Raw genomic sequence first — 23,842 nt, 5'->3', positions numbered from 1 at the left:
TTGGGGCTCAGCTCAGAGAACAATTTGGATGTTCACCCCTGAATTTAGAAATGACTCAACTATTGATATAATTCGGCAAAATATAAATAAAAAGTTCCTTTTTAGAAATTTAAAGTACCCCTCAATTTTAGAGGAACGCGCAATCACACGAGATATTTTAACTGTTCATAATTTAAATTCGGAAGAATTTCTCAACGATGGTAAAATATGATTTCCACTTGTTAATTCTTCAAAATATTATTCAATACCATGCCCGTGGCATGTTAAGATGGTCCCCCTAAATTTTGATGCAGCTGTATACAAGATTCTTATTTCATTTGGCTCAATTTGGTGAGCAAGAACTGTGGTAATGCCAGTCTTTAAAAATTCAGATAATTCTTCATCTTTTAATTCTTTGATTGCCTTCATAACAGCTTTGAATCTCCTTATATAATGGACTCTGGGAGCTACATAGTAAGCGTTTGGGCCTCCCTATGGGTTAGAAAATAAAAATAGTGTCTTCCCTGAGGGAAATAAATGATGATAAAAAGTTTACCGTGCAGTTACAAATCTTCACAGATTGTATTAAATATACTAGGCCCTGCAAGGACTGTGGAAAAATATATAATAATACACTTCATGCGATTGTGGACTGCCCTGCCATCTGTATCCTAAAATATTTTTTATCTATAAATCTAAAAGGGCTGACGAATGGGGAAGATAAATATGTTAAAGGTCTTGTTCTTTTTTGGAATTTCAAAGAAGAAGGGTGGAACTTCTGAGATAACAAGGGCTCTGGACTTTGCAATACTTAATTGTAAAGCCCTCATCACCAGCCAACTGACTAACTATCAGCCTATTCGGGAGGATGAGTTGGGAGGTATTATCTTGGCAGCTTCAGCCTGCTATGTCTCTCTCACAATGAAAATTCCTAAATTTGGATGTTAGTCATGGAATTTTGCAGGAAAAGAAATCCGGTACCTTCCATCAACTTCACGGAATCATTGAAGTATTTTAAAAAGTGTTTATAAAAATTTTAACAAATATTTATCATAATTTTTAATTTGCATGTTTACTGTTGTTTTTTCAAAGATTGATATTTATTTGAAATTCTACCCCGGAGCATTAAGTATAAACTATAACGTTTATTTACGTAATTTTTACGCAATTGCTCCGGTTTGTTTATATATATGTATGTTCTATATAATATATAAACCAAATAAACAATGTTGAAAAAAAAATCTTTAAACTTTAAAAATCTCTCGGGCCTTGCTACAGCTCTTGGTAGGAATATATTGAAAGATATTGTCGATTTTTAAAAATACAGATATTCAGCTGGTTTAACATTTTTGCAATTTGATAGGCTAGGATTATATTAGCACCGTTTTCCTTTAATTTGGACGAAATCATCTTTGATGATTCCTTCCAGGCCTCGCCTTCCTTTCAAAGATTCTGCTCAAAATTAATTTATTTATAAGGTGTAGTTATAAGGAATCCAATATTTTAAAAGGATTTTTTAATGAATCTATTTTTTTCTTTTAATGTTTATCTCCTAGCCAATCAAAACAGTGCTTCTTTCATGACGGTCAGACTCGACAATTTCCATTATTTTACCTACATTTTTGAGAATTGACCATCCAGAGCCTAGTACATCTTAGTCATCAAATTAACCAGAAAATAATACCAAATGGAACCCAAATTGTACGTGATTGGCTGTAATAATAACTAGACCATAAATACTTTTTTTAATCACCTGACTTATACTTTTTCCTTTATCAAATACTAAATTAATAGTATGCTTGATAATAGATTAAATTTACTCTCAAAAACCACTTCAAGGCCCCGCTATGGCTAAAAACATACTTGATGGGAAGTGTAATGCTATAAAAAAATAAAAAAGGATAAAAAATGTGAGTTGAAATTGCAGCATATAAAATCCTATCAAGGGATAGCAAAAAATGTCCATGCTGTTGTAAATAAAATTGTCTAATTTTTGGAGTAAAATTAACTAAAAGAAGTTCACTAAAAGAAGATTAAAAAAACATACTTATTTGATTTGAAATACATTTCTAATTAATCATGATTGGTCATTCTCTATTCACAGAGTGAGTTTTAAACTTTAGTAAAATTATATCACCAATAGTGATTCAAATGATATCAGTTATGGGAAAAGTAATGAAAAGCTAACTGCCTTGTGAGTAATTAGTGTGATATTGGCTTCTGAGTAATATGAAATACTTTATTTCATACATTCTAGAGTTTATTTTTATTTTTTTGTCATCATGTTTAAGCCATATTGAATTCAAGCCAACTGTGCCACACATGTGAAGATGGTATTGATTTGTTATTTCTCTATTTTTTCCACCATTTTTTTTTAAATTTCACTGTAGTAGTGTATTAAGTTTGTTGTGGAGACAAAGAAAATATAGTTTGCATAGAATAAAACGTAGAAAATGATGTGGCAAAAGACATTAGTCTCTAAAATGATAAATTTCTTAATAACATACTAAAATATATATATGAAATTGCTCTCTTGGATAATATGAGACAAACTAATTGGGGGTATTATTAGCCCCTAGCTTTGTGGATGTTTCTGAAATTGTCATGAGGCTTCCAAATCCTCAATTTGTTGGAGGTGAGCCCAGAGCTAGCATAGAATTGTCAAGCCTTGCAGAGTAGGAGTTGTTGCCTATATGAACCCTAACAAAACACGAGTTACCAACAATAATTGTAATGCCTATGGCATTTATTATTCATATAATACTGCTTATGTATTGTACCTGAATTTGTCTCCAGTCCCGCTTCTACTATGGATCACATTTTAAACGATTATTTAATCAGGAATTTCTGGAAAATTTAGACTACGTTTATTTTTATATCAAGAAATGAAATAATGCGCCATTTTAATTGCATGTGACCCAATTTATAAAATATATATGCACACATTTTTATACATGTAAATAATATACTAAAATACATACTATGTATATGAGCCTTAATAATTGTTAAACAAAAATACCATTTCTAACAAACTCAAGAAGTAGAAAAAAAAAATATTAGGTGTATAACAACTTATTTAGACTTGAAGTAAGCACGTAAAAAGCTTTTACAATCAATATTTTTATCCCTTAATCGAGTTCTCAGTCTTGAAGGACATTTACTAACTGCCGAAAGAGCTCTTTCAGATTTAAAAGATATGTTTAGTGGAATGGATTCCATTTAATTTTTGCTTCTACTTCTCCAAATTTTATTTTTTCTTCTAATAATGCATGAGATGCGTCAGCATTAATAACAATTTTGAACAAAATTCAAGAAAAAAAGGAGATAACCCCAATATTTCATAGACATATTTGAGTCGGTTCTTGGACAATTTGCCGAAGTGACATTTGGGACATTTTGCGGGAAAATGATACTTAATATATTGATATATATATACGATTGTCTATTTTAATTTAATTTAAAATAACAGTGTGATAAATCAGTTTTGTTCATATCCTTTGTATGACATATAAAGTAAGTTAATGTGTGCTCTTTTGCAGAAAAAAATATATATTTTTTTATTAATTATCAAAACACAATACAATACTAAGTGGTCAATTAATTATCATTCGACATGATAGATTATTCATATTGGAAAATACTCTTGGATTGACAAACGATCATAATATTAATAAAGATGAGTGATTTTCACAAATTGCCCCTAACCATACGTACTTCAATTAACCAAATCCGGGGATTAGCATGAACGGTCAAATAAGTTTTTTTGGAGCTATTTTTTTAGCCATTAAATATGTATATACATTTATATCTTATAAAACACATTTTACTATTATACCGTACTGAATCTTGTACCGTGAAGGGTCTACCGGGATTTGTACCATCCCAGCCTAACTAACAGCCAAAATACTGCAGATATATTTACAAAACATGAAATTTTCACTATATATTTACATTCAGCTCATTATTTCATAGACATATTTCAATCAACTAAGGGCTTTGTATTTCAATTTCTGGGATGAGATGATATACTCAAGAACGTTATCTATAGTGTAACGTCTTCATTTGATTCATTAGACTTAACATGGCTAAAGTTACTAGTTAAAATAATATATATTCATTTCTAATTATTTAATGGCCACGATGATTTTTGTATTTTTAAGTGCAGTTTGTACTCCAAAATTGGCGATGATTTGTTGAAGAATAAAGGTATAGTCCAAATTTAATTTGGGAAAAATAATTCTAGCTTTCTTTTGGTGTGGACGGGCCACACAATTTGTTACTTATACTGTACGCATTTTTGTAATTTTTAAATTCACTTTCCAGAAGAAAAAAGTTACAAATATTGTCAAACTCCTTTTATTTTACAATGTTTTTAATTCATTTTTCGAATGACGTTTTTTTAAAAAGATATTTTTTAGGAAATTATGTCTATTTTTCATATTATGATATTTTTATAAAAAAGAAATGATGCCTTTCTATTTTATAGTTGACCTTTTATAAATAATTTTTATCATTTTCAAATTTTGGGAGCCTTATATTTTTAAATAATATTTGTTGAATAATAGGATCAATTAATGCCTATAATTAAAGGCTAATAATTAGATAACGACTTACAATTTACAACTTGTACGATCCAAGATGAATAGAAATACGCTTTTCCGACTGATTGTGGATTTCCACAACGCTTTTTAATAGTGACGTCATAGAAAATATATCGGCGTAAACACTTATGTGTCTTGCTTAGCATTCGGTACAATAGCTTAAATTAAAAATTATAGCATGCCCGATTACATGATGGTATAATCTCTGGTCAATCCTAGATACTACCACTTGTAAGATAATATTTGTACAAAAGACAAACCTGCAGATAGATGCACAAACCTTTCATATTTGGAGAAAGTTTCAATTTGAATGACGAATATGAATAAATAATTATACAAAACTAAGAGCAAAAAAAAACAAATCTTCTCTTCACAAAAAAATATTCAGCTTCATAGTTACTTTTTTTTTCTCTCTTGAAATATTGACAAATATATGTGCATGTACAAAATAAATGTCTAACTTATCAGTTTCAATCAGAGTGATACTTTCAAGTGGGGTAAAAGTTTGCAATTGCTTAAAAAGAAAAGTTATCTATTGAAATTGTGATTGAATTGCAGTAAAAACCTAATCAAATCAATGCTTGAAGGCCAAATCGTTCATTTCTTCTCTAATGATGCAACACATGTTAACTTCCTCTAAATGTAGGGGCAGAGGGGAACTCTTTCACTTATTGGCATGTTACTCTGCTTGATTATGCAATATTGAGGTCTGAGTTTTTTGTTGCAAAGTTCTTGAAATCCTTGAAATAAGTTATTTTACAAGGAAAATCCTACATTTTATTATTTCATAATATTAGTTTTATTTAATAATAATAAATAATCCACCTAAGATAAGCTTGTCCATGAGCTGCTACTTAAATATTTTTGTTGTGGGTCGGATTGCATTATATTGCGGATTGCTGTGAGTCTACAAAACAAACCATGCACTATTAGTGATAAAAATATCCTAATAAGTCTAACTATGGAGCCCAATGTGTAGGTCAAACAGGAAGAAAATTGAAAGGAAGAGAGAGATGGAACATTTGGATTGCATCAAGAGGATAAGAAACGACTCTACTAAATTTCATCAGTGCCCACAAGATGTATCATAAAAAGTGCAAATCATTGAAAAAGTCACCCCAAATACAGAAGTGATGAGGTTGACCAGAGAGGGGAATGGATTCAGAAATAGTGCAGGACTAAATAGGAAATCATGTGTAAACTACTTCCACCACAGTATCTCAGTGCCCTTTTTTTTAAAAGAAAAAAGAACTTTGAAGAAAAAGACTTTGTTTGACCTGTTTTTCAAAAATAGAATAAGATTTTTGCTGTTTTTGTTTAGTCTGGTTAATTGAAGGATTGTGCGTTTTTTGTCAATTATTGTAACATATTGATTTATGAACTAAAAATATCGTGTTGTTTTCTACTAAGCTCAACTAGGAAAATTGTTGTCGGTCTCACTCAAAAATAATCTTCGAAAATATAATCATTAGTATTATTTAGGTATACTTAGTTTAAAATATATTAGCTCTTCTTCAAATATAAAAAGTAATTATTATTAACCACCAAAATCCTCAAATTTGCCGAAATCCCGTAATTTAAAAATGTGTTTTTCGGAGATCCTGCTCAAAGACAATTTCCCAGGAAATATACGTACGTGTCCATATTGAAACCCCCAAAAATCATAGAGTATTAAAAATCATTTATAATTACAAAAGTTGATATTACAACTCTGCTCAAAGACAGTGTCCCAGGAAATATACGTACGTATCCATATTTAAGCCCCCAAAAATAATAGAGTATTAAAAATCATTTATAATTACCAAAGTTGATATTTCAACTCTATCTTCATACATAGGACATACACACAGGAATTAATAACATATAAATATATGTATATATTTACATTTTTGTATAAAAGGTTATGACAATATCTTTATTATTTTTACTGCAGAGCTTCAAACAGAGAGAGAGAGAGAAGCGGGTGGGGGGGATCTCCTTCCTTCATGAACAACCATATAACTACAATGTAGTTATATACAAAAACAAACTCCGAAGGACAAAACAAAGAGAGAGTTAAGTGAAACAAAAACACAGAACATGAACGACAAAAAAAAAAGTTATGAATTTTTAAATGTATGTTTGTGTATTTAAATAAAAGTTTTACAAGAGTAGCAACAGTTTTTGTCATAGCTGGAAGGTTGTAGTATTGACGCCATTATGCGCGCAAATATTTTTTCTTTATCTAATCGTATTAGAGAGGACTAAAGCTTTAAAACAAATTGACGAAAAGCGCCATTTTCCTTGAGTAGATCCTGTTTTCATTCATTTCTTTTTTTGAACACAAGATGTTACGTTTTATCATACAAATGATGACGTAACTTAATCATATTCTGTTATTTCCCCTCATGATGTATACAATATTTTATTCCCTTTGCAAAATTTCCCTTTCTAATTTAGTGACAAAGGTGAATTAATGTAGGCTGAATAGTTAGTTATATTCAGGTATACTCACAAAAAGTTTCGCTACACTCCTATTTTGTGCGAAAATTCATCACGTGGTCTTTGTTTCACGACTTGTTTTATAGAATTGAAGAGGAATAATACGTTTTTGCATATAATTTGGACAAGTGCAAAAAAAGAACATATCATTGTCCAAATATCATTTTTTTCAAAATGATAAATGTATGTAATAGATCAAAATGGTATTCTTAAAACATCACATGTTGTTACCTCCATTGTATCTCGCAACCTTTTCTAAAAAAGCCCAAATCAATTGGTGGTTAAATAATTCTTTCCAACTATGAAATTAATATTCAGTAATTGCTTGTAGTTTAAAAAAAGCCAGTAGATCTTTAACCAATCAACGTTAAGAATGTTGATGAGAGGGATAAAAGTAGACAAATCAACAGCTAACAACAAAATACGGTGTGAATTGTTTGATAGTTAGGTAATATCGTACTCCATGTAATTTCTATGTATTTTTTATATTGAACTATTGATTTGTATACTAATTTTTGCTATAAGTCCTTTGATACGTTTGATAAAACCCCTTTTGTTGCACAGTGGCATATTATTGTGTATAATCAAGAATAGTCCAACGTTTGGAGATAATGACGTAATGGGGCATTATGTTATTTTCGTTCTCTTTTTGGGTGAAGCAGGGTTTTGAGGTACAATAAAGATTTATATTCAATGATATGGCATATAAAATTCTACAAAGAATACATTTTCTGCAAATATTGTTTATTATTTTAGAACTCTCTTTATTATTCTTGCAAATTCTATTTCTTTCTCAAGTAACTGTCAAAATCAAGTACTTATTTAATTACAATCGTTTTCCATCTAGAGAAAAAAACAGATCAATTGAACGTCTCTTCACAACGATATATCTGTATAAGCTCTCCATAACATTTGAAATAGACATGATTACCTGATCTGATGGCTTGATGACACGTCCTTGATTGATCCATACTAGTTGAGGTAAAGGATTTCCAACAGATAAACAATTTAATTTGACACTCGAGTGTAGAGCCTTGTAGATAATCGATGGGAATGAAGCAATACGAGCTGGAACTAAAATATTAATTTGTTAAAAGCTTTTCAATCAGACTGTAGATTGCAAAATAAATAAACTTCAAACATATAAAGCAATCAATAAAATTTTGTCTGTTTATTCAAAATGAGTAAATTAAGTTATTTTTTATGTCTATATTCATACAATATGTACACATTATTATATTATATACTCTTAAATTCTTTGCCAAAAGTATTGGATATATACAATTTGAAAAAGAAAGCGAAAAAAATCTATTTATTTTCATTTTATTGTAGTAAATTATATTTAATGGTCGATATTTTTCCTTTTTTTTTCTGGCTAAAAAGGCAATCAATAAGAAAAGCTATTTTTTTCTCATATACATACATATATAAGTATGTATGTTTGAATAGGCAGTAAATTATTCTTGATTTAAATATGTATATAAGTACAAGTTCATGGAGAGCAGATGGATTATTATTATGATTATAAGTATTTGTGGAGTAATCATGAATTTCACATGTACTTAGAGTCATTTTTTATGGCTCAATGATATGACGCAACCTTATCTATGATCATAGTTTAAAATACTACCTTGGATTACGATATCCTCATAAACATAACATAAATGAATTAATTATCAAATATTTTGTAAGCCAATGGAATTACTAGAAGTTGAATTTGTCTCTCCTTCTCTGAGATGTTAACTTTTCTGCATTGACTTTAAGGAAGATATCAAATTGAAAGTAGACAATTGATATTTAAACCTCGAATAAATAATTTTCTTATTAATAACCAGCGATGGTAATCGGCATTATCCGGAGCTATTGGGCCTTGGCAAACGTACAAACTTTGCCTTAAATATATAGAAGATAACTTTCCATGAAATCCTCAGTCTTACTCATGATGGGGTTTGATAATGTCTTGTTTCAATAAAGACTATTTAATTCTTGCTTTTCTATTGTAAATTTTTATGTTTGGGCATAGGGGTCGGATATATCACCATTACACCAATTTTTAAATGACATAAACATTCGTTGCATTACTAATTTTGTATATGACCGTATACCGTTTTGTATACCACTAAAGTATATCTAACAAAGCTAATATGGCCAATTAATCTAAAAGTAAAAATGTTTTGTAACATTGTTTCTCCAACATTTTGAGGAAACAAAATAATTATTAAGAACCAGTCTAATATATATATTATTCAGAAGAGGCCATAATGTAATGCAGCTGATATCATTAATATAATATGTATATTAATTTTAAAACTAATAAATTATTGTCTCACGTCATCATCTTTATAAGATAATTTTTTTTTACTCACTCAGATATGAACTTATTTTTTTCTTCTCCATCTTAATCGTAAATCATTTTTTAATGTATATGAAAGTGTCAGTTTGTATTACATATTATATATGTACATAGTTTTATGAATAAATACATATTTCATGTGTTACAGAAGGAAAAAAATCCAAGACAAATGACGATTGTTAAATAAAAAGTGAGTTTATTAGAATATATATTTTTTAATAAAAAGATAATGTTAAGCAACAATCACTATATCCACGCCCAGATATCGTGTGCAAGGCATATATGAACTTATTAATTAAAAGGAAAAATACGCATATCTAAATATGTATATGTACATTAGAGTGGCTCGAAAATCAGAGTTTGAGAAATCGATGAAGGGGTGTGTGTGTGTAGTTTTTAATACAATAAAAGACTATTTCAGTTCTATTAAGCCTATTTTGGAAGCCCTCCAATTCAGTTAAACATTTATTTGTACAATATGGTCCAAAATTTGATTTACAGAGAAACTTGAGTAATATTTTTAACCTATTATAATAATTAAACATTTCAAATTTTGTTCACATTAAAAAAAAAAAAAAATCCACGCTTCAAATTTTGTATTTTCTGTTCAATATTATGTTATTTTTGTGCCAAAAAAAGAAAAAAATCAAGCTTTTCAACCATAATAATTATTAATACCCATCGATAACGAATAATTAGTTATTTATCTCAAAAGTTAGTAGAAAAGGGGTTTTGTTTAAAGATATATTGAATGGGGTCAGTCATCATCTACATAAAATGTAGTGGGGAACCTCTAAAACCTTTCAGCCTTTCCCGATATCTGATTTGAAAAAAGTTAATCAAATCCCCTCATAGCGACTCACCCTATTGTATGAACATAAAACCAAGGACAGGCTTGAGATAGAGTGAAAAAAAGAAAGAGAAGGAACTAACTAAATAAGAAAGCTCATTATAAAAGTTACCAAATTCTGATATTGTGTTATTTGTTGATCTGGTTGTGGACTAATTAAACTATTCCCTCTTTTTTTTGGATATCCAATTTAACACTTTTTCCAATGGGAATTACAAACAGCCTGATAAGTTTTTGTATTGTTGATCAATGGTTATATTTTATGGATATCTATCAACACAAAAAGTTTGGAGTAAATAATTAAAGAAGAGACTCTCTCTCTATGTTTGATTTCTGTGCTCTTCACACATCATTTGGTGGTCAACATTCATGATTGAAATTTACGTAAGAGTTTTATAGTCAACTATTTTTAAGAATATGGGATAGTAGGCGTCAATATGGAAGCGTTTTTAAAAGTGGGAAGAGACAAACCAATATACATAAATAGCTTGCCTTTTTTTTTTTGGTATCAAAATTGTCTTGCATCTATATATAAAGATTACTCTATAGATGGAATGTGCACTTTTTCTAACGAATGACTATTTGTTCGTCTTTTCTATTGGTAGAAGAATTATGAAATGGAAGTTAAAACATTCTTGTAATAAATGGGTTATGAAATTAAAATACCATTTCAATATTTTTTTTTTTTCAACGGAGAAAAACTCATTAGACACCCATGGCATTCATTTTATAACTATTATATTATAAATAGCCCTTAGTAAGTCAAAAAAGGGAAAGGAAAAATGAGTGCACTTTGTATGTTTAGAGCATTTCCGGGCCTCTTGCATAATTAATTATTATTCTAACGATTTAAGTACCGCTTATTATTTTTGGGTCAAGTCAGGCTATTAGATTTGAAACAAGTTTCGGGTTTCTAAAAAAAACCCGCTTGTTCAGAGTTGAGTTTTTTGGTTCTGACTGTAACTCTATATAGATACTCCTAAATATGCCCCTTTCTCTATCAACCCATAAACAAATGACCAAAAATCATTGCATGAACAAATTAAAATCTCTATATTCTCTGCAAGGTGGTGTTAACAGTCCGTAGTTTAATAAAATGGCACATGCTGAGAAGAAGTTTTAACGCGCCCTCTATGTGAGAAACAATTATCCATATTTTATATTAAAAAAATATTATTATTCAGGGAGTTGTATTATATTGCCGCAAGATAGCACCACTATATGTTGCTTTGTTTACAAACAAATATAAATAAATAACGCTCATGTCCCACTTATCACAAGATTTCTATTTATCTATTTGAATAAAAATGACGTACATATCAAAGTATGTACCCAAACATACACATTTAGTGTACAATTCCAAATCCACAGTAATAGAGTAAAATTGACTTAGAAAGGAAACAAAAGGATTTGAAAAAACGTAATGTATTTGAATTGATTTCTTTCAAAAAGGAAAGTATGGCTTAAAAAATAATTCTTATTGAAAGTTGTAAAGAAATTACGTTTATTATCAATTGAACTATTAAATTCATAAAAATAATATCTTCAGATACACTGAGACCTCTTTAATGCTCAGAGATTACAGCATAATTACTTGATCTCTCAATAAAGCACCTAATAGACTCAGAGATCAAATAATAAAAGCACAACTTTTATTTCATTAGAGCATCATCCCCAAAAAGAACAGATTGACATAACAAATGTTATAATTGAAAACACAAAACAAAAGTCAAAGCATTGTTACAAGTTAGATAAGGAAATATTTAAAACATTTATAAATTCTTCAGTTAGCTAAATATTTACATATACGATGTGTGTTCAAAAAGTAAGATTACTTTTCAAATTTTGAGGGCAATGCACACTTAATATTAGTACACTCTCGACAAAACATATGTGTGACAACAAAAAAACCAACAATATAGCAACAGTGGGATAAACGTGTCCGTTAATATGAGTATAATAATTTATATTAAGTCAAAAAAGAGATGAAGACCTTAAGAGTTGCAGTTTTTAAGGTTAATTGAACATGATATAATCGGTTATTTGGTAACACTGATAATAAAAGATACTGAGACGTCATGTCGGGAAAATTATTATTAAAGAAGAGTGTATAAGTATTCACTTTGTGAGAATAACGAAAATAAGAGAGGGGTTGGCTTTTAAGAACATGCCTCACCAATTGAAATTGATTTTATTGATGATATCAAAATTCGATTTAAAGTTCAAATACTTCACGACCAAATTGACTGAACTTCTGTATAATATGTTCATACAAAAATTAAAAAGAAATATATATTTAGAGGTATCTCAACGGCCCAAAGTTTTGAACTTTTACACTTTTTTAAGAAAAGAAAAAAAGGTATTTGTTAGAACATTATCTATTTGGTAAAGATTATAGTTTTATGTGGAAATTAATAGATTTGCGTAAAAAAATCTATTATTAATAATATTTTATAGATTTTAATAAAAATTCCGTATCTTCGTTTCCAAAATAACAATAAGTGTAGTGATATGAAATATATCTTTCCACTTATTTTTTTGTTCTTTAACGTATCACAGCCAAACTATTCAACTGATACAAATGCAAAATCAACATATTGATGAAATAGATAAACAAAATAAGTGCAAATTTGATGACTTTGACCTTGGTGATCATTTTATGGCCTTTATTTGAAGAAAAATATCTATATAATTAAATTTTATTAAATAAGTTATACATTTTTGTAAAAAAAAACGTTTCTGTACTTTATATAGACATCGTGCATTGTATTTTAGATTTTTTTAAGTAAAAACATTGACATATATATTAGGAAGAAGTGTGTACCAGAATATTTTCCTGAGAACATCAAATAAAAAGGTTATTAAAGATTTAAAAACTTTTTAAACTCATTCGAAAAACGCTCTTAAGTAACTTAAAGTAATAAAGTAAAGCTGTTTTGAATATGTATCTCTTGTGCGGATAAAATTCATAATACAATTGACCTATTCTTGGATAAATATCAATCCGGAATCTAATTCTAGCAAAGTATCTATCCTATAGAGTGTCTCCGAACTGTTTCAACTTCTATTGGGAAGTTATCACCTTTACAAAAATATTTTATAATCATCTGGTCTTATTTGCCCATATTTATAAGTCCAAAAAGTTAAATCCTACCTTCCAATATGATCCCACATATCATTAGGACTCTTCCATATCCAAATTTATATTATCTTGATAAAATGTTGGATCAATTATGATGTGGAATTGTCTTCAACTCTAAATCATTAATTAACTTCAACAATTAAGTGTTATCATTTGTATTCCGTTAGGTGACGTTGATGGTCTAGTCTTGTACATTTTTTGGTTTCACTTCTTCATAGTAACTAATATCACAGTGTCTCCTTTAGAGATCTTTGCATTACCATTTTAAGGATAAAAAGTTATCCTCTTTGTTGAGAATAAGGTACATTCATTCAGTTGGAAGTCTCATATTCGATTTGATTTGACGTATTCATAAGCAAGGCAGTCTATAGCTTAGACTTCCTTCGAATAAGTGGCTCACACCTCGATAGCTCATTATGTTTTAAGAATACAAAACGCTTGGCTCCTCCCGGATTAAGGATCTACAATTTCCAATTTGCCACTCCGTCACGGCTAAATTCAATTTCTCATAGATTCATTGATTCAAGATTTCATTTATAATTGATATCTTTATTAATCAATTAATTTTATATAATAATATAAAATTCATAAATGAATTAGTTTTAGTTCTTAATTGATTAATTACTTCGAATATATTTCCTTGATTGGGTAATAAACCATTTGGAAAGGTAGTGTATAATATTGGCTAAATAATCTTCTACCATCTCTATATATCTTTCCCTCAATAAAAGATATCCATCCAAATGATTTAAAGATTCAACTCCCCACATTGACATTGCTTCAAGTTGAATTGACGAGATAATTCATTTATTAAAATTAAGTCTTTATTTGAATAGCTTTTCCCGGTCAAAACTTTGAACGTTTTCAGCGAATTGTTAAGAGTAAATTGATCCATGTTTTTGCTCACTACTTTATCTGTATCTACTAAAATAAACACAGCTTTTTATTATGATACTTAGTAATAGTAAAATAATAAATTTATACTGTTTAGTCCGTTATTACCCTTGGCTTCAAATGACCTCGAGTGTCAATTTGATATCATAATGACATTTATTTTGTAAAACTATTTAAGTTACATAAATTTCTAACTTATCTGATAAAATTTCGTTATATAGGTCTTTTTCTTCAAATACAGGCCATAAAAAGGTCAAGATCAGCCATATTTTTACTTTTTGTTTATATAAGTAAACCACATGTGTACTTGCAAATTTTAGTATGTGTGAGTTGAATAATTTGTCCGTGATACGCTAAGGAACGGACAGATAGGAGGAAAGCTACAATTCATTTCACTACACTTGCCGTTCCTTTAGAAATGTAGATATTAAATTTGTAAATAAAATTATCGAAATGTTTTGAGATAAGTTTTGTATATCTAAAATTGTTATTTCTCACAAAAAGTAGCAAAAAGATATTATCAAAACAGAGACACATTTTTTTTCTTAAGAAAGTGTAAAATTTCAAAAATTTAGGCCCGTTGACTTCATCTACTTATTTTGCAAAAAAGTTTAAAGTTAGCCAATAATATCTATAGATTGAAAGTAACATTTTGAGACCCTTAGAACTTTATATTTCGAACATTTAAAACATAACCTCTAACCTGTTCTAGATATCTGTTCTCCTCTTTCAAATATATGTAATGTTGGTATTTAGTGATCCTTTTTGCTCATTAAAGCAAATGTATCATTATTATAAGATATTTATATATATTAATATGTTCAAAAGGTACTAATGCTTTCTCCCGCCCTCTCTCAAACTCCATCTTCTCATTATCACCCATTAATTAAGAAAGACTTAAAACCTCATTTCTTTCATTTGTATTCCACATGTTCTGTATGAATAATTTCCTTATATATTTTATGAAAAACAAAAAAAACCAAAAAACTTTGATATTCTTTCGTTATTATTTGTGGAAAAAATGTTGGAATCAAAAGCAACCCATTACACTAATTGTAACTTTGTCAAAAAAAAAAAAAAAAAAACTAAGTTTAAAAAGAAAAAAAAAAATGATTAATATACTTTTTTAAAGAAAAAACTAAATAAAAAATATTTAAGACTTTATGCAAATGAATCAAAAGACGTTGCTTATCTTTATATAACATACAAGCAACCATTCACAATTTAAGGAGTTTTTATGTACATTTACAAGTTATGTTTTATATAATTTTATATTGTCTAGACCAATCTCTTAACATTTCAAATGAAAAAGTATATATAAAAACATTCATATATATAATTAAATTGAACTAATATTTAAAAAAATGAATATACATTTAATATTTTTTTGTACAAAAATGTAGCACTTGAATGGGGAACCCTTAGGATAAAAAATGCATTTAAAATTGTTTTCATTACGATTAAATGAAATCTTTTTACTCTATTTTAAACATGCATTGTATACAATGAGTATTTATTATAAAATTTTTCTTTATATATAAGAGTCACAGCACTAAATATTATTCTGTCTTTGAAATTCAGAATTGAGTCAAAAACTACTACAAAAAGTAAAAAATTGAAAAGGGAATTATTTGACTCTACTCCCTGTTAGTGATCATTCTTTTTATAACGCAGTGAGTGAATAAAATTTTTAATTACATGATAAAGAGTTAAACGATTATAATAATTACGTCTTTTAAATTTTTTATCATTTTTGAAACTATTCCATCAATTTTGCACTTGTAAATATGAATTAAAATACTCAAAATACTGTTATGAATATAGAACATCCTGGAAATTTAAATGCATATTTTAAAATAATATTATCAACACGAGTTTGGGTTTCATCAAGATATATAATTTGTTATTCTTATAGTAAAAACATTACATTTTTTTTTCGATAAAAATATTAATTACTTTATGCGAATTTATGGAATCCAATTTGTACCCATACTTTTTGGACGAGGTTGCCTCTATTATATATAACAATAGCTACAATATACTAATTTTTTAGCAACCTAGTACGCCCAGTTCTCATATATATATATATATAAATCCATGAGATCGTAAAGAAAAACAAAGAAACGACTTTTAAGCAAACAACCTAATTAAATTCACTAAACATCGATCAAATAGTTGTTTAATATACAAATACATCATAAACAAGGCGTTGACATGATAAATTAAGGATTGCATATAAATTAAATTTAAGTTTACTGGAGTATACTCAAAAGTATTGACTATAAAATGTAGAATCAAAGGAATTAGAAGCCTATTTATGAATCTGGCGCAGTATAATTGGCCAGTTCAATAACGGAGGATTCAGGACGGGGGCCAACAGATAGTATGTATTTATATTTCCGTCCATGATATGGGGCTTAAAATTGAGTCTACCACATCCAGTCCCTTTTCTTTAATAAGCTCCAAATTTTAAAGCGGCCTCTATTAAGAATATTTTTCACTAATATTACATGGTAGAATACCTCAGTTTAACAATTAAATTAGTTAATTAAACATTTAAGTATCTTTCATCCAAGATGGCCGTTTGCTATTATATTAATTTAAGCTATATTAAACTATTCATTTATTCTTATTTATGATAAGTGGGGATTAATTAATGATGACATCACTAGCTGATATAGATGATAACGCTATTTATCGAAGATTATTATATAGGACGACTTTTACGTCCAATTCGAAAATATCATTTATATTTAGTCAAGGCGTCTTTTTTTTCTGACCGCTACATCACTAATATTTCATGAAATTTGTTATTTGAAGGACAAAGTATCCTACAATTTATAAAGGATATTTTATATATCTCTACTTGAAGGGTGAAAACATAATTTCAAAATATCAATGAGTATTTTAACTTTGTTTACCTCCTTCTGTTTATTTTTTTATTTTTAAATGTTTAAATTGACATACCTATAAAAGATTTCTTTTACCCTCGAGTTTTCATGATATTTATACAAATTAATCCAAGAGCCTTTATAAGATTATGACATTTTTGAGAGATGATTAGGCAAAGTAAGTCGGATTACAATTCGACATCTTAATTGACGTATCACTGAACAATTTCCTGTTCCGGCTCTGCATGGGGCTTTCATTATCTGAGCTATTCAAAATATTTTTTGTTTGAAAACGATATTGCACTTATTATAATCAAGTAATTATCAGAGTTAAAATTTTAAAGAACATTTTTAAACCTGATCTGTCTGATATTTATACTTTCAAAATCGAGTTTATGTATGTAGTCAATCTTTTTTGTTAAATTAGGCTAAAGAAGTAAATTTAACAATTAATTTCGTACTTAAATAGTAAGAAAGCTAACCTGTAGTACGGAGGAGATAATTCTTAGTCATAAAAGTTAACACTTATTATTTTTTTTTGTCAGCTATTGATTTGTATACCACCACGGCCTAACCTTTCTAGCACAAATATACCCAATGCATTTTGTTTTCAGCCGTCAATTACCTCGTCTCACTTGATCCGTCATGGCTATTTCATAATTGATTCTTTTTGATAAATAAACAAAGTAATAAATTATGCTGATGCTCCATTTTAAAAATAAAATTAATAATAATAATATTTTGTAAATTTTAATACATCATAAAGTCTATATATATTTAATTCAGTTAAAAAAGTGTAGATAAATAATTTTGAAAATAATGGTCTGGTATGATTGACTTATTTGGCTAACTACCAGATAATTTTGGGCCTTTTTTGTGTATTTCTTTTTGAAAGAAAGGTTGTGTAACCCAATAAAGATGAGGACGCGTTTCTTTTGCTTCTTTTTCATCTGCATTTGAGTATCTTAACCATAATTATTAGCTCTTGTTAATACTTCCCCTCATTCATAGAAAAATATAATCACAGTGAAGAATAATTTATAGCGGTCTAAGAGTTTCAGACCAAAGCCCAACACTAGTAAATACCTTGTTTATCAAATAACGTTTTTAACAATGATTTTTTGACATTTTTTTTTCAAAATATCTATGTATTTAAGAAATAGTCTGGTGTCATAGTTATCTTAATGTATATTAGGAGATTTAGGAAGATACATTATATATAAAAAGAACAAACAATAAAGCTTGACAAATTTAGCATCATTTTTTTTGGGAGTTTGTAGTTTTATTTTATGGGTATTTGTAACAGTACACCTTTTTTCCATCTATAAAAAATAGTATAATAATATGAGAAATTGCTATTATTGGAAGAATGATCAAGTTTCGTCAAATATATAAAAAATTTGTTTTTGTTATATATCGTTTAGTCAATATTTGAAAAAATATTTGGTCGTGTATTAAAGATCTTGAGCATTATACATATATGTAAAAACTTATTTAATATTAGATAATCTCAGGTTACAAAAAAATAATAATACAAAAATATTTATACGAGTTTAATATTATGTATAAAATTTATACCTACTCAACTTGATTCAACTGGAGTAAATAATTTTGTGACTCGACTCAATTAGGGATTCGATTTGCAAATTTAAAAAAAGTCCAAGTCTAATTCATATTCGATTGAGTTTGGTAATTTTGTATCACTCAACCTCATCAAATGATGTTTTGAGTTTTGTGGCACTGCTGTTCATAAATTATTTTAAATGAATTTCCATTTATATCTGAGGAGGCAAACTAAATACATATGTATTAGGATTTTGTAACAAAGACACGATCTCACAGTTACTAACAAATATTGTCTCATTGGTGTTCATAAAAAAAGAACAAAATTTTGCGAATCATAGACTAACAAATTAATGAATTTTGCTAAAATTTTCCGTGTAAGTTTTTAAAACTCAAACGATGATTCTAATGATACTTTTTTTTTTGGCCTTCAAGGCCAAGGTAGCCTTAAAATAGCATTTTTCTAACAACAAATTTTTTGACTAATAAACGACTACTTCATTTAAAACAAAACAAAAAAGAAGTTTGTTAAATTTTAATAACTATTCTCACTGCAAGCTGGGATGTATCGTTGCATACTTTTTACAAAGAAAATTATAAGGTTTAGAGAAAAAATAAGATCACAGAATAAGACAAATGATTTTTGACAATCGTATGAATGTTGAGTGAACAACAGTTCAACTTGAATATTTTATTTCTATGTACAAATATACAAACCAAAATGCAGTGATAATCATTCATAGAACCTTTAGATCCTTACATTTTCTTCCATATGAAACAGAGGAGTTCAGAATTATTTTTAATTTCTGAACGCCTCAGGCAACGCCGGACAAACCTACACTAGTAATATTAAAACATTAGAATTTTAATGACGCTAAATAAATTAATGATATATTCATTCATTTAAACAAATTAGTACTCATCACTTTTGACGAGGTTGCGTGGGTCACATAAAATTACAACTTATATCTGGGCTTGCAAAGGATATTCCCTGAAAGAAAAGGACAAGAGAATAAGACAAAGGATTTTTGTCAATATATTTTTTCTTCTTTCAACCTTATCATCTCCTTTGAAAAAAGTGTGTAAAGATTCATAGCAACATGCTGCAAGTATCATTCATTGCATTTTACGGTCTTTATTCTTTGTTTAATATAAAGCAAAAAAGTTGAGAATTCATTTTAATTTAATAATGTGCCGGGCAACTTGAGGAGTTTCCTATTTTTTTTTTGTTTTCCCCTATTTCAATTTATCAACTCGAGTCAATCTTAAACGACTCAGTCTATTCATTTCGACAAACTACTAATTGAAACGCTTCAATTGGAGGAGTAATTCTAATTTGATATATTAATTTGTGGGTATTTTATAGAAAAAACAAGGAGTGTGTAATTTAATTTAACACATTGCTTCTGCAATGCGTTCATAAACTTTAGTTAAGAAATTACTTGTACGACAAAATGCATTTTTCTCATTAAATTTAAATAAACAATTTGATAAAAATTAAAAAGCCTTTCCTTTCGTCCGTAGAGGCATGTAGGTAATAAGTTTTTGAAATGAATGCAATATATTTGCAAAAAGTAAAACACACATTTTACAAGGAGATCAACCGTCAGATGTGATATTTTTCTGCCTTTCCAAAGATATTTGGAAAGGCAAAAAATTGTTCGAGCAATACTATATTTATGAGTTGATTTTTACAAAAAATAAATAAATAATAATAATTACAATAGGTTGTATATTTTAAAAAACTCCACTTAAATTTAAAAAAATAATTGCAGCCTGTTCTTAAGAGTTTTCACTCACATCACCAATTGGATACAACACCATATTGGAACATAGTTTTTGTATAAAAAAGTAGCTACTAAAAACAAAATGCAAAAACTACCAAGAAATGTTTAGGAAATTGCATTTAGTGGCTCATAAAAATAGACTTTTTTATAGGAATGAGGAAAATTGGGTTGTGTATCCCATCAAGATGAATGACTTCAAGAATGATGACGTTACTTAAAAAGTATCTAACCTCGTAATGGTTCATATAACGTCCTCAAAATACAGCTGTTTATGGTCATCCTTTGTGTCATACATTGCTTCACTATGAGTTGTCTCCATGTAAAAAAATGGTTTGAATTTTTTTATAACTTTTGAATTCCAACTAGTGGTGGCTGTACAACACTTTAAAGGGAGAGAATGGCAAGTATAAATATTACCATCTATAGACTACATATTAAAATCCCAATTAGTGAGATATTTTTTTACACAGTTACTCCAAAAATTTTATTCCATAAGACCCATTCAACATATATGCTTAATTAATTTAATTAAATTTACAATATTTTCTGCGCTTCTTATATTTCATCTATTTTGTATCTGTGAATATTAAATAAAATGATAAAAATACTTGAATGAGTGTAAAATATGGAGGAAAAATACATTAGTTACTTTCATAGTTAAATTAATAGAACTTTAATTATAATAAAAGTTTCAATGATATATTCAAAACAACATTTGGATTTGCAGGCTTTGACCACGTCCACGGTGGAGACTTTGTCCTAGTACTTGATGATAGAGGCCTTCAAGGTGTCGATGCTGTTGTATAAATTGGTAGAGAACCATGTCTGGGGTTCTCAAAAGGGCACTTTCTCTTTTTTAAAAGTTTTGGGCCTTACAGGCCTTGTGAGAGGGACTGAGTCTGGTTGAACTAGTAACTCGACACTATTGACCTCAGCTTTCATGTAAGGTATAACTTGGTTAGACAGAAGTCCACAGTATCTGTGGCCAGCCACCCTCTCTTCCGGCTCAAAGAAGATGGAGGAGTGGCTTAGCATTACTGTTGCTCCCAATGAGACCAAGGGTCATGATTCAGGCTGCAAACTTGGTTTAAAGACGTCATCTTTCTCTGTGGACAACCATCTGCCGTTCTGGATATTATGGGATCTGTCGACAGTCCATGGTTTATCATCCGAATAAAATATGATTCAGATCCCATGGGATTTTAAATCTTTTAGCAATTTTCTTCTGTCGGATGCCCGGGTGGCTTTCATATTGTCTGTAAGAATATTTCTTTTGTAGAGGGAGTATGACTTCATTCTTAGGTCAGTGTTTATGCCCTGGAGACTGTTTCACCGTTTACTTGGTTCTTTGGACAAGAAATTTAATCGGACTTCGAGGAAATACCTTTTTACTGTTTTAGGGCTACAAGGAATCTTGGAGGTTGCTAATTCCCCCTCTTTCTTCTAGTAGTTGTAAACGTCATAGACTCTGCTTTTTGGATACCCGACCACCTTCTTTATGTATGTTGCCCTGTTTCCCAGGCAAGCCAATTCGATGATTGTGCTCCTCTGGGTCTCCTCCATCGTAAATACTTGTTTGAATTAAAAGTTGTGCAAATAATTTAAAGCTAACATTCAACCTTTCAAAATTGAAATAACCGAGTTAAATGCCTTCCTTATTGTTCAAGATGTAGTTAAAGATGGTCTGGATTTACTTGAACAACCCTGTATAACATTACATTATAAAAAGCTACTCAGATCAAAAATCTCTTAACAACAGGAAGGTAAGCTTTGACTTCTTTAACTTTCATAACTTTATTAATTGAATTGTTCATTTGTCTACCTATAAATGCAAATATCTCTTGAACAAAATATAAAAATCTTCTCTCTCATTTATAAAAAAATATATAATACTGACTCATAATTTCTAATCTGATTAATAAATTCTCAATGTTTTCGGTCTGATTCTCTTTTAACTTCTTTTGGTTATTTATTCGTTATTATTCGATTATAGAATGGAAAATGAAAGACATAAAAAAATATCTTGTCTGCCTTACTGAACTTTTTGACTAATTTTTCTTTTCGTACATACAAATGATAGGTTATTGCAGTTGCTAAGAAAGATACAACCAGGGACTGTGTAGACTTCATATAAGTCTTTATTAATTAAATATTAACATTAAAAAAATCATCTGATTTTACAAAAAAAAAAAAAATGAAATTCACATAAAAAAAATAACAACATTTTTTCCATATTCAGAGCACGTATCTTTTTTTTTAAAGAAAAGTTATTCATAAAATGTCCTTGATAGGGTGAAAATATATATATATATATATATATGTAAAATATTTTTTAAATATATAATTTATATAAAAAAATGTTATAATCACGAAATCTCTCAATTCACAGAGAATGCTCAAATCTTATTTTCATCTTCTTTTATTTTTGCTTCCCCTTTCTATTGTTTGAAAGCTCGTTAAATCCCCATTTAGGGCTCAATCAGAAATGTTATAGAGAAAGAAAGAAAAAATCTTTTTAGAATACAAAAAAACATAAATAAATCTACGAAAATGAAGAGGGTAAAAAAAAAAAAAAATGAAGAAGAAGTCATTTAAATGATCTTTTTCTTATTCAACCCACAGACAAAATGAAATTTTTCCCTTACTCTTACATTTGAAAATCACGCTTCAAGGGATTTTTCTTCTATTCTAATAAAAGCATGAATATTGTATGTTCATACGAGGATAAAAATGAAGAAAGGAGAACAGTCTAATCCACGAAAGAATTATGACTAATGTAAATGTTAATCGTACACATGAACAAAGTTTTCAAAGGGAAGGAAAAACAATAGAAGAAGAAGATGCGTCTGAGCTAGGCCCTAAAAGTATCAGATCCAGATGAGGAGTAAAAAATAACAGCTTAAACAACATAATAAAGAATCCCATTTCTAAAAGAGATATTTAATCATCTTGTTTTCATACAATCATGTTTAAAGGAGAAATGAATCAGATTTAAGAAAATGCACGAGATAAATAATTACATACTGAGATTAATGATGTTGAAAAAAGAAGTACAAGTTTTAATTATTACTCTTATTTTTATTGTTGCTGATGCTTGTTCAAGATCCTTATTTCTTGAGTGCAAAACAACCAGAGGCAATTAATGAAAGAAACCCCCTTAAGGCGGATCCACAATACTCGTCGAAAATTAAAGACATCTACCGTCAGGAGGTTCATCATACCTATCATGTATGTACACTAAAGCCATTCAAATTTGACTTTGTTCATCAAACTGCTCACTATATATTTGGCAGTTTTAAGA

At 28.8% G+C, this 23,842-nt stretch overlaps 1 protein-coding gene across 6 annotated transcripts in view; it reads right to left on the bottom strand.

Moving 5' to 3' along the window:
- The window catches only part of LOC121116377 (cell adhesion molecule Dscam1), a 272,908-nt gene that overhangs the window by 20,603 nt on the left and 228,463 nt on the right, over window positions 1-23,842 (bottom strand). For all 6 annotated transcript variants that reach the window (XM_040710627.2, XM_040710628.2, XM_040710629.2 and 3 more), the window contains exon 23: window positions 7,993-8,135. In XM_040710627.2, the coding sequence (XP_040566561.1) occupies window positions 7,993-8,135 (143 nt within the window). The remainder of the gene's footprint in view (window positions 1-7,992; window positions 8,136-23,842) is intronic.

The sequence above is a fragment of the Lepeophtheirus salmonis genome, chromosome 4, assembly GCF_016086655.4.
Source record: "Lepeophtheirus salmonis chromosome 4, UVic_Lsal_1.4, whole genome shotgun sequence".
Taxonomy (NCBI): domain Eukaryota; kingdom Metazoa; phylum Arthropoda; class Copepoda; order Siphonostomatoida; family Caligidae; genus Lepeophtheirus; species Lepeophtheirus salmonis.
This window is presented reverse-complemented; position numbering and strand designations above follow the sequence as displayed.